Here is a 13,426-nt window from a genome sequence, read left to right as displayed (position 1 = left end):
ACAATCCATTGTACCATCTAGATGCCCTGTAATTGTATATTGTTTAGATTGTTAATAATAATAGTTCTAACTTTTTTGCTGGACCTAGAACTTATATCTATTACTAGACCATAGAAAGAAAAAGTGCGATTGTTTCATATTTAAGTATATATATATATATATATATGTATTTGTATTATATATATGTGTGTGTATATATATATGAATAGATAATATATACGTTTATATAATGTCCACACTCTATCCACTGCACCACCCAGATGCCCTGTAATTGTGTATTTTATTTAGATTAATAATAATAATAGTTTCAGCTTTTATGCTAGACCTAGAACTTATATCTGTACCTAGACCATAGAAAGAGAAAGCATGATTATTTCATATCTACCTAAGTGTATATGTGCATTTTTGGTATATGTGTTTGCTATATATATACATGTATAAATAAATAATGTATATGTTTATGTAATGCCCACACTCTATCCACTGCACCATCTAGATGCCCTGTAATTATATATTCTGTTTAGATTATTAATAATAGTTCTAGCTTTTATTCTGTATCTAAAGCAGAATTGTTTTATATCTACCTAAGTATATATGTGTATTTTTGTATTTGTGTTTGTATTATATATGTACACATGTATTAATAGATAGTGTATATATTTATATAATTATGGATATCACAGAATTAAAGCCAAATAATGGCTAATATAGCAACAGGAAGGAACAGTCAGTAAATTCCACAAATGAATCCTGTATACGTTTCTATGAACTTATTTATAGTCATTTGTTATGTTTAAATTAGATGTTCTATCTTGATTAGAACCATCAGTGCCCTTGCTCAAATGAAAACTGCTTCATTTTCATAAATACATTTAAATTTCACAGAACATATGTTTCACAACAGGGACCCAGACTCAGTCAACACTTTTATGTCAGCTACAGTCAACATACAAAATTTTACATAAAAGAAACCTTCACAATGGAAATATAAACAAGACTTTAAATTTGGTTATTGTTATTCCTTGTGTTGGTGTATGGTCTTTATTTAACCTGTCTACCTGCTTACCTGTCTATCTGTCTACATGTCTGATCACTACTGTTATCAATAGCCTTCATTTTGACAACAATGCTCTACAAATGTTGACATGTTGAAAGACATTTCTACTAAAGCTGAAATAGCGTGAAATTTCTGAGTGAGATTTCCTGAAGCTATTGAGCTTTCCACTGACAATGAAAAATGCTTCCAGTATATATATTCTGTGTTGTTTCAATGATGGCTAATTAGGTAACATTTTCGGAAAACATGGTCTGCTACTTATAGAAAGAAGGACTCATAGGCTCCTGTAATGGAATTGTCATCATATACTTCTTTCCTTTTTGTGATAAAGTAGAATTCCTACTCTCTGGAAATGTTAGGATGAGAATGAAAGTTTTGCCTCAATCAAGTGAGCACTATTTGCTACAGATTGAATATACTTTATTGATTTTCAGAAATTGCACTAAAAGACTCTCATTGTTGAGAATTAGCATGCATGTTTATTTTAAAAGTATGCATGTAGTTTATAACCATAACTTTATTTTTTAAATTAAGTCTTCTTTTTTTTAATAGCTTTTTATTTACAAGTTTATGCATGGGTAATTTTACAGCATTGACAATTGCCAAACCTTTTGTTCCAATTTTTTCCCCTCCTTTCCCCATCCCTTCCCCCAAATGGCAGGTATAACCATAACTTTGCAAAGTTAAGTGACTCTATATACACTGTACAATTTTATTATGATGATAATTTTGTCATTTTTTTTAATGCTGTGGTGTTTCTACCACAAGCTGAAATATAACTAGGCTGTCAGTAATGAAGAAAAAAGGTGTTCTGACCAAAGCTGCCTTTTGCCATCCCAGTAGCCCACTCTGAATCTGCTGAAAATCTCCCCCCAAATTGGACTCAAGCAATGCATCTTATCTACATCCTTTTAGTCATATTCCTGAAGCAGTTGGGTGATGCAGTGGATAGAATCCTGAATTGGGAATTAGGAAAGTCTGGGTTCAAATGCTACCTTGGATACTTATCAGCTGTTTGAGCACCAATAAATCATTAAACCACTCTCAGCCTTGGTTTCCCCATCTATAAAGTGAGGGTGATTATAGCATCTTCTTAATAGAGGTGTTGTGAGGATCAAATGAGATAATGTATTTAAAGTTTTTTTGGAACCTTAAAAGGTTATTATTATTATTGTTATTATTATTATAGGATTAAAGTTAATAGAAGAAAATTAGGTTTCCCTGGAGCTGATGGCTTTCCTAGCCACAAGCAAGATAGTTTTCTTATGCTGCTTTTAGTGTCAGAAAAAGAAAATATTGGCATCAGAGACCTTGATATTAACTGGACTATTAAAATATCATAAGAAGCACAGCTAGATGGTGCAATGGATAGAGATCTTGGAGGTCCTGAGTTTAAATCCATCATCAAATGCTTAACACTTCTTAGCTGTGTAACCTGGGCAAATCACTTAACCTCAATTGCCTTGCAAAAAAAAAAAACAAAAAACAAAATACACAAGAATATGAACTTTAGGAGACAGAGAGCTGATATTAACATACTGTGCTGACAGTGGATAGCGTGAACTAATCTGAGTTCAAATCTGGTTTCAAACACATTTGTTGTGTGACCCAGGGGACAAGTACCTTAACCCTAAGTGCCTCAATTTCCCCACCTGTAAAATGAACTGGAGAAGTTAATGGCAAATCACTCTAATATCTCTGCCAAGAAAACCTCAAACAGAGTCATGACTGAAATGATTGAACAGCATGGCACTTTACTGTTTGTCAACAAATCCTGTAGGAGAAAAGAAACTTGTTTTGCTTCCCTGCCAGGTATGCCTTTGCTCTGGCAAAGCTTTTTTTTTTTAAAGCCTAATTAGTTTCTGTTCATACATTTGTAAAGCTGTCGATGGATTCAAATATGAGAGGAGAACAAAATTGAAATGATTAAAATCCACTTATTTCACACAATCCCAAAATCACATGGTTGTCTTGAGGAAAGTAAATTTCAAAATGCTATATAAATGTGTTTTTATAATTATCATCATCATCATGATTATTATTAGGATTGGATGCTACCTGAAAGGCTGTCAAATCCTGAAGAAAGTAAATTTTAAAGTGCTATATAAATGTGTTTTTATAATAATTTTCATCATCATTATTATTATTAGGATAAGAGATAGTCAGATCTTATTTTGCCCTTTACAAATGAAGATATCAATTTTAAAAGAGTTTAAGTGATTTACCTAAAGATGACACTTCCCAGTGATCTGAGTTTTTGGAAGCTTGTTTTTTGTTCGTTTGTTTTCCATTTTAGTGGAAGGATGAAACAAATTTGTTTGACATTTACCTGAAATAATGTCATCCATATCTCTTGTATTGGGCAGCTACCTGGTGCAGTGATAGAGCACTGGCCCTGAAGTCAAGAGGATCTGAATTTAAATCTGGATTCAGATACTTAACACTTACTAGCTGTGTGACCCTGAGCAAATCACTTAACCTCAATCACTGCACCAGTATCTATCTATCTATGTCTTGTATCTTTATTTCCATAGTACACATTAGCAACCAAAAGGAAAACAATAATGAAGCTTCAGAAACGTATGGAGATGAAAGAGCAGCAACTCCTTAATGCAGAAAAAAGACTTCAAGAAGATGCTTTTGCTTTTGAAGAATTTCTCCGAGAAAATGACCAGAAATCAGTAGATGCATTGAAAATGTTAGCATCCTTTCTATCATCTCTCTCTTTTTTTAAAAAGTAATATTACAAAGCATGGTTTGGTATATTATTTGCTTAAATGCCAAAGCAGAGCTATTTTTATTGCCTTTTAGAGCAGCACAAGAAACCATTGGCAAACTCCAAATGACATCAGAGCTCAAGAAGGCTAACTTGGAAATCCAGGTTGTGAAAAGGTGAGGGGATCCTGTACCTCTGATCATTTTCTAGTTTCCATACGATATAAGATCCATGAGCCCAGGGATAGTTTTTCATTTTACCTTTTTATTCCCAATGCCTAGTACACTGTCCGACACCTAGGAGAATGGGAATAAAATTCTGTTGAATTGAATCGGTTCCCTCACTAGATCCCTCACTAGACTGTAAGCTCCCTGAAGGGAGGGACCTTGTCTTCTCCAAATGTTTATTCTCTCCTAATATCTAGTACATTGTCCTGCATCTGCACACAGTGGGATATTTATTATTGCTGTGCTGGTGGTAGACATAGTCATGAGCCTGAGTTGCTTCCTGTGGCTTTAATGTCACATTCAACCATCTAAAAGTGATTTTGCATTTGGGAAGGTCTGGAAAATGTAATTAGGCTTTACGATGACAAAAATGTGGCAAGAACAGTTGGATTTAGCCATTACTATCAAGTCCACTCTGAACTCTATCACAATTGAGATATTTCTCCCTGCAATAAATCACCATCTAGTTTGGGTTTGTTTTTGTTGTTTTGTTTTTGTTTTTGGAAAGAGGCAATATTTTGTTACAGGGGCAGTATTTTTCTACATCCTAAAAACTGTATGTTTATCATGTTTCAGATATAAATGTCTTTTAAATTCCATTTCTTGCTAGCAAGATAAAAGTGTTTGTCCCAAGACTTTTTATGACTTAAGAGTAGAAAGTTTCCTTTAACTCCAGTTAATACCTCATCAACAACCTGTATCCCTCACCTTCAAACTCTTTTAATTAATTTCAAACAAAATCCAAAAAAATTAACTGTGTGAATCTAAAGCACCATGATTTCCCTCAGTCCCAAGATCTTATGGTCTATAATGTTAAAGAATGTATGACAAAAAATCAAGAACAAATTCTTGATTTCTTGGTGGAACAGAGTAAGTCTTTCCTTCCTTTCCTCCCCAGCCCCTCTTTATCACCCTAATATACCCCAATATATATACTCCAAGCACTGAAGTAAATGGAAGAATCCATCACAAAACATACCCCAAGTGCTTGGATTATGCAACTAAATGGAAGAGTCCATCACACAGGATTTCAGGACTGATATTAGGTCTACAGCGAATTAGGATGGAAAATGCTTTAATAATACAACATTGTTAAGGACAAGTTTGTTTTTGACATGACACGTCCTGAAGTATATCAATTAACTGTGAAAAAATAAAAACAGACAAAAAACCTTCAATTCTTGCTGACTCTAGGCCCAGTATTCTATCCATGTGCCATCTAGCTGCCTCTATAAAAGTGGCAGACCTTGATTATATTTTTAACAATGACACGCTCATTTGGATTGACTTTATTATTTATGGAAACCTTTCAATCTTTTACTGTTGTCATGTTAAGCTGTTTCAATGGATCTATTTCTTTTTTATTTCTGAAAATATTTCTCCTCCAATGGTATTTCTAGTAAGTATTCCTCAATAATTGAAAGCTGGTGTTTACTATCCTTTATAAACACAAAATAAACATTAAAAACAAAGAAAGGGAAATAAATTTTCTCCTCTCCCCCCAGGGAAAAGCTTCAGGTTTTTGTGAAGGAGGGCAGGGGTCATTATTATTGCCTTTGTATAGATGAGGACACCGGGGCAAACAGATTAAATCAATTTTCCAGGGTCATACAACTAGGGGTAAATATCAGAGATCATAATTGATGTAGTCAGGTCTTCCTTATTCCAGATTTAACACTCTATAGCCATCGTAGCCTCCTACTTGTTATAAACTGCTTGGTGCAGCCATTATTTTTGATTGTTTCTATGTAAAGTCAATGTCTAAAATGGCCTATCACCCAAGTGGTTTTTTTTTTTTTATTTATAGTTTTGAGTTGCCTGGGGCAGTGAGAAATTAAGCCACTTGCCCAAGGTTACATAAAAAGTATTTCAAAGTGAAGATTTGAACTCTGGCCTTCCTCACTTGAAGGTCAGCTTTTTCTCCTCTACACCATTAATTAATCTCACATCTCACACATAGCAGGCATGTAATACCTGCTTATTGGCTTGTATTTAAAAGAATTAGTAATTTTTGCTAAGTAAGTAGATTTTATAGCAACACATAGCTAAGAAAATATAACTTTGCAAAGCAATATTTTAACTTCTTATATGTATATACTATCTTGGTTAATGTAACCTTTGCTATGTTTTTCTTTTGAGTAGTGAAATTACAAAATCCGAATTCCTTCTTAAGGAATATCTGAAATATGGGTGTTTTTTACTGAGATTATCTCCCAAAGCCTGGCAAATGCAGCAATCATTAAAGAAAATGAAAAATAAAGATATTACTTCAGTTCCTAGCCTTCCAAAACTGGTATCAAGTGAGTTTAATTAAGTCTTCATTTAAATAAAGTATAAATATCAGAACTGCTTCAGTATTTTTTTAAAATCACACATAATATCAATAATTTAAACTATCTTAATTACATGCATTTGGAAAATGTTTTCTCATTAACCTCATCAGTTCCCATGAATCTGATTATTATCCCTTTGTAAATGACTTGTGATCTGTGTTTCATGATTCTAGTCCCACATTTATTGTTGTGTTATTGCCTGACTCTTCCTCACCCCATTTGGGGTTGCCTTAGCAAAGATACTGGTGTGATTCGCCATTTTCTTCTCCAGCTTATTTGACGGACAAGGAAACCGAGGTAAACAGAGTTAAGTGAATTGCCCAGGGTCATACAATTTGTGTCTGAGACCAGGTACTACTTTGTGCAGTATGGTACCATCTAGCTAACAACTAACTGCCTATTGGATATTTCCAACTGGGTATTCTCAAGTCAGGTGTGTCTTGGAGAGAGCTTAAAAACATTGAGAGTCAATTATTAATGTAAGCATTTACAATTCAGAAAATAGCAGAAACCTATAAATTAGGGCTTGATTTCTTGTGTTGTATTTGCTTGGATTAAAGAAAGTCATGAAGAAAATGTTAACAATACAGATTTAACTTAAAAGTGTATCATAAATACATATACATATATGCACATATTACACACACACCCATTTTTTCTTAAATACCCCCTGTCTGTTGGCTTCTCAAACAGAGCATGTCCAAAACAACTCATCATTTTTCCCCTCAAAGACACATTTCTTCTCAACTTCCTTATTTCTGCCAAGGTCACCATGTAATGTAATGGTGTAATGGCGATCTTACTATTTTTGTTTTTGTTTTTTTTTTCAAAAATGTTAATATTTTTATATTCAATATTTTATTTTCCCAATTACCTGTAAAAATAATTTTTACATTTGCTTTTATTTTTATTAATAGCTTTTTATTTTCAAAATAAATGCAAAGATAGTTTTAAACATTCACCCTTGTAAAACCTTGTGTTCCAAATTTTTCTCCCTCCCTTCCCTCAATCCCCTCCCCTAGAAAGCAAGTAATCCAATATATGTTAAACGTGCAATTCTTCTATATATATTTCACAATTAATACATGCTACACAAGAAAAATCAGATCAAAAAAGAAAAAAAATCAGAAAGGAAAAATGCAAACAAACAACAAAAAAGGTGAAAATACTATGTTGTGATCCATTTTCTGTCCCTATTATTATTTTTCAAGTCCACCATCCTCCAATTTATTCCTGATTCTTCACACTCCTTTTCCCAACATATCTAATTAGTTGCCAAGTCTTGGGTTTTTAGTCTCCACATCTCTCATATCCTTCCCCTTCTTTCCACTCATCCAGCTCCTGATTATTGTGCTTCATTATCTGTTGCCTGGATTACTGTCAAAAGTTCCTCACTGGTCTCCTTACCTCAAATCTCTTTTCTCTCCATTCAAGCCACTATATTGCTACAATTGGCAAAACATTTTTCCTAAGTCACTCTCCTGCTCAATAAACATCAGTGGCTGCCTGTTGTCTCTTGAATAAAATGTAAACTTCTCTGGCAGTCAGAACCCTCAACCATCTGACTTTAAATTATTTTTCCACCTTTGCTATACTCTCCTTCATCTATTCTACATGTCAGCCAAATTGGCTTTTTTTTACTCTCAACAAACTACCCTATATTTATTTCATATAGGCAATATGTATGTACATATTGTTTCCTATACGAATTTCCTAGAGGGCAGAAAAAGGTTCATTTTTATCTTTCTAATTCAGTACCTATAGTGCCTGGTACATGGTAGCCAATCTTGTTGATCATAAATGCACATAAATGTACATATATAGTTGAAAAACATTAATACTTATTGTATGGTAGGCACAAATCTTCAAGATATTATTATTGGTAGTTGCTTTTATTATTTTAATTTTATTATTTATTTTGTATGTATAATTTAAATATTATAATTTTTTTTATTATTTACTACTTTTATTAGTTTGTCATTATTCTAAACTCCAGCATTGTTTTCCTTAAGAGAAAAATGGTAGATAGATTACTCTCATTCCTTGGGTATCCAACATAAGACATTTTTGAAGTTATAAATATAGAACTTGAATAAAGAAATTTCACAATATGATAAAACATAAAAAAAGCTCAGGGTAAAATAAAAGTTAACATTTTGCTTCATCAAACAAAACACTGGTTCTTTAATCCTTAGAGATTGGTTTTCCTAAAAATAATCAATCCCTCTACAGGATTTAATTTGAAGTTTTAAAATTTGTTCTTAAAAATAGTTTGATAACTGCGTTCTGATATAATTGACTTTCTTTGTAATCCTATGTATTTTATTTTCTGTATTTAAAAACATTATGCCAAGAAAGGGGGGGGGTTCATGCCATAAAAAAAGTTGAGAAATGTTTCCCTCAAGGACTGTGCCCTCTACCATTTCCACCTCAAATTGGTCACCTGTGACCCAGAATAATCAGAGACTTCCTAATCCATCAAAAATCCTGGGCAAATCATAATAACTCAAATTTGTTCTAGGTATTTAGAAGAGACTACTTACTATACTGCTCTTACACAATAATTACCTGAGGGGAAGAGTTCTTTCTGGACTGATCTGAGAGAGGGAAGCAATGATTTTGTTTCAGAGATGTTGGAGAAAGATTAATTAGACTTTTTCCTTTCAGATTGATTCTCAGGCTTTGAAGTAGGATGCTTTTTAAAAAATGTATTTGGGGGAGGGAGAAAAAAAGCATTCCCACTTCCCCTAAGCTGAGAGGAGCTACTCAGCCTCAATTTCACTAGTAATCAGCTTTGAACTACTCCATTTTCAATCTAAACTGCTTCAACAATCTGGTAGTCTTCCACTCCCAATAGTTACCCATATAACCAAGAGTTACAGACTCACTGTGGATACCCCATTGGAGCAAACTGCTCATATGTTCTACATTATTTTATTAAGTATGGAGCAGGAGGAAGGCATTATATATATTAATCTACAGCCTGCCTGAGATTTCCATTTTGCTTATGACATTATTTATTTTTTGCTTAGGATCATAGATTTAGAGTTTACACTGATCAAAGTTAAATAACTTACCTAGAATCACACAGATAATAAATATCTGAAGTGGGATTTGAACCCAGGTTCTCCTGATTCCAAGAGTAGCACTTTTCCTTCTCAACTTTTTAGCCACCTGTAATCTTTGAAACAGTTGAGAATGCTTAGAGAAATTGGCTCATTTATTTGTCTATCTAGGGTTTTTGTCATCTATGTTATCAAATCTTTTGCCATTATGGAGGATTGAATAACTTGAATTATGTTTTTTGTCTTCTATACCAGAAACATCATCTCTGAAGAGGTCAAAAGACAGTCAAAGGAAAATTTCATCATATAGCACAACTACAGATGATGGTAACTCTTCAGATCTAAATGATCTTAAAGAAAGCCTTGTCAGTAGATAATAACCTATAAAGCATTATTTATGTACTTCTGATAGTTGTTTAACTCTACATTGATTTGTATCTTGATATGATTGGTCAAAGATAAGAAGAAAGGAAAATATGTATATTTGCTGCGAATACTTGATCTCCCGTTCTTTTCTTCTCCAACTCCAAGATGTCTTCCCTTTATTTTCCTCAATCTGCTATTTCCATTTAAGATTTATCAATAATGAAGTACTGGAAAAGGGCAGATTTCTGATTTCTAGAAAATGAAAAAGAATGGACTTGTCCAACTATAGGACAGGAAGCTTGACTTTAATTCCTGGCAAAATTCTGGAACATATTTTTAAAAGGATGGTTGAGAACCTCTAGAAAAGGCAGCAGTCATCACAGTGAATCAGCATCAAGAACAAAATCGTTCCAAGTTAACCTTATTTCCTGTTTTGATAGTTTTACTAAATTGATGAATAAGGGGAATCCTACAGAGTTGGTCAGTAGTGTGCTAGTAAATGATTAACCAGTTCTTTTAAAAATGCACAAACACTGCTAAGTTTGATTCTAATCATTTTTGAAAATTTCTGGGTGTAACTTAAGTATACTTCCCTCTGATTAAAAAAAGTTATTACAGAGAAAGAAAATTGTTGGTTTGTACTTTTAAGTTTAAATTATATTAACATTTTCTCCATCTTTCTTCAATCTAGGCAATCAAGCAAACAATAAAGTGAGCCCAGATTTGTAGTGTTTGCAATTTCTGAGTTGTAAATACTCACAATGAGAACTTAAAAATCAAAGTAAACCAATATGAACTGGCTCCAACATACCCCTGTGTGGCTTGCAAGGATGGTAGCCCAGCATTTGGTGTTTTTGAAGGAAAGATGGCAGGATATGAATGAGTGATATTATAGATATAGATATAGATAGTGGATTTGAAACTGATTGAATGAATGGACAAAAAAATTGTAGTCATTAATGGTTCAACAAATACCCCAAGGATTTGTGCATTGCCCCAAATGGCACATTTTTATTAATGATTTTGATAAAGGCATAGATGGAATACATCTCAGATATTCAGATACAAAAAACTGGGAAAAGTAGCTGCCATGCTACAAAACAAGAGTCTAAAGGTATTTTGACTGACTAGAATTCTGTATCAAATCTGATAAGATAATATTTAATAGGGATAGAAATAAAGTATTTCACTTGAATTTTTAAAATAAAGTATTTCACTTGAATATGCAATGGGAGCATGTAGTTAGAAATCACTTCTTCTGAAAAGAATCATAAAGAAAGTGGAAAAATGCTTAATTCCAAAGTCAAGAGTTCATTAGTTTGCTCTCTGGAGATGGATAGCATTTTTCATCATGGGTTCCTTGGAATTGTCATGGATTATTGTCTACATGTTATCGTTCAGTCCTTTATTAAGTTTCATATATCATTCAGTTGTTTCAGTCATGTCAAAGTCTTCATGACCCCATTGGCCATTCTTGGCAAAGATACTGGAGTAATTTGTCATTTCCTTCTCCAGCTCATTCTACAGATGAGGAAACTGAGACAAATAGGGTTAAGTGACTTGCCCAGGGTCACACAGCTAGTAAATAAACTCAGAAAGATAGGTTTTCTGGACTCCAAGCCCTGCTTTCTATCTAGTGCATCTTCTACCTCTCCATTGTCTCTCTGCAGAACAAATATAAAAAGAATAGATAGATAGATAGATAGACAGACAGACAGAAGGAGAGATGGATGGTGGGAGACAAAGAGAGATAATGCATTAATCAATATAAAATCAATATAATCAATCAATATATATATATATATATAAGGTATTTAGGGAGGGACAGTGATGATCATTGTAATGATTATGAACTTTATTTTAAGCAAGTAGATTCTGAAGTGCTAATGAGACATTCAAAAGTGGAGATGGTCCTAAGGACAATTGGAGTTTCAGAAATAGAATGAAAAACAGTGGTCAGTTTTGGAGGTATAGATTTTGGAGTTATCAGTGCAGAGATGATTGAAGGCATGTTATGAGATTGCTTCAGTAGAGGCAGTTAAAAATAGAGGGGAAGAATCCTAAGAAAAAAACCATAGGGAACACCCATATTAAAGGGAGCTAGTAAGCAGCAAATCTACATCCTATATTCCATAACTAAAAGTTATTATACCTCTCTATCTCTGTATGTTTCTCTCTCCTTCCCTCTGTTTCCTCCTCTGTATATGTGTCTATTTCTCTGTCTCTGTGTCTCTCCCTCTCTGTGTCTATCTTTGTCTCTGTGTCTTTGTTTCTATGTCTCTCTCTGTGTGTCTCTCCCTCTCCCTCCAGGTTTCTTTTTTCCCCCACCATTCCTATTCCCTTCTTTCTCCCTTTTTCCTCTCCCTTCTTTCTCTCCATCACTCCCTTCCCTCCTTTTCCCACTTCTCTCTTCTTCTTCTTCTCCCTCCTCTTCCTTTTTCCCCTCCCTCTTTCCTCCTCTTTTTAGGGACACAACTTCCCCCAAAGGGCCCAATTTCCAGGGAAGACATTGAGATGATCAAGAAGATATTCAGTATGGAAGATTCTGGCCATGTAAAGAATTTTCATCAAAAGTCTGGAGGATCTGAGCAGGAATTTGCCCCCTGAAGAAAGAAAAGATATGTGGAATGGTGGCCTCCCAAAAATCCAATATTACTTATTTTATAATTTTGCCCAGCCCTGAGCCCTGAGGTCAAGGCTGTACAATTTCAGGGATGGATTTCCTTATTGTAAATCCACTAGTGATGAGTCTTATTTGAATAAAACAGGTGTAAACCACTCCCCTCTCCAAATATTTGGTCTAATTTTCTTGTTCAGTCATTTTAGTTGGATCTGACTCTTACATGAGCCCCTTTTCCTTGGCAGAGATACTGAAGAGTTTTGCCATTTCCTTCTACAATTCATTTAACAGATGAGGAAACTAGCAAGGTGAAGTGATTTGCCCAGGATTACACAGCTAGTGTCTCTGAGGCTGAATTTGAACTCAGGTTTTCCTGATTCCAGGCCACTGTGTCACCTAGCTGCCCACTGGTCTAATTCAATAGTTTTAAATTAAGAATGCAAGTTCTTTGAGGGCAGGAACTGTCTCACTTTTTGTACTTGTGTATCCCTAGCAACCAACCCCATACCTGGCACATATAGGCATTTAATAAGTACTTGTTGATTAAATACCTATGAATATGTAGGTGATGGCACCAAGACAAGCACAAAGCTGAATAAAGTATATTTTCTGCCCCTAATTGAAGGGTTTATCATTCAGATGAGGGTAATAAAATAGCTACCCAAAACTGTAATTCAATTAAACTATAAGTTCATAGGAAAATTGTGGTATAGTGGAAAAAGGGCTAGATTTGAAGTGGTTCAAGTCTCAGGTTTGCTTTTAGTCCCTGGATGATTTGGGGAAAATCTTTTTTTCTTCTCCGGGTCTTAGTTTCCCCTTTTGTAAAGTTAAAAAGTTGAATTGTCCCAGTTCTACGTCTCTGATCCTCTGACCTCTGAGGTCCCTTCCACATGAAAAGTCATTATCTTTTGAAAGGTATAAATGTAAAGATACAGTGTGAGAGAAGGCTAGAAAAGTATATAACAGGACCTTGAATGTCAGGAGTTTGGAGTTTACTTGGTAGGTAATAGGGAGCCATGGAAGGTTTTTCAGTTACATAGGG

General features: G+C 34.1%; 1 protein-coding gene across 1 annotated transcript in view; it reads left to right on the top strand.

Moving 5' to 3' along the window:
- Nucleotides 1-13,426, top strand: part of CCDC38 (coiled-coil domain containing 38) — a 47,036-nt gene that overhangs the window by 15,180 nt on the left and 18,430 nt on the right. The window contains exons 8-11 of the mRNA XM_052001103.1: nucleotides 3,592-3,755; nucleotides 3,869-3,949; nucleotides 6,143-6,300; nucleotides 9,654-9,725. Of these exons, the coding sequence (XP_051857063.1) occupies nucleotides 3,592-3,755; nucleotides 3,869-3,949; nucleotides 6,143-6,300; nucleotides 9,654-9,725 (475 nt within the window). The remainder of the gene's footprint in view (nucleotides 1-3,591; nucleotides 3,756-3,868; nucleotides 3,950-6,142; nucleotides 6,301-9,653; nucleotides 9,726-13,426) is intronic.

Source organism: Antechinus flavipes, chromosome 5, assembly GCF_016432865.1.
Source record: "Antechinus flavipes isolate AdamAnt ecotype Samford, QLD, Australia chromosome 5, AdamAnt_v2, whole genome shotgun sequence".
NCBI lineage: Eukaryota > Metazoa > Chordata > Mammalia > Dasyuromorphia > Dasyuridae > Antechinus > Antechinus flavipes.
The sequence above is the reverse complement of the archived record's forward strand: the minus strand, read 5'-3'. Positions and strand labels throughout refer to the sequence as shown.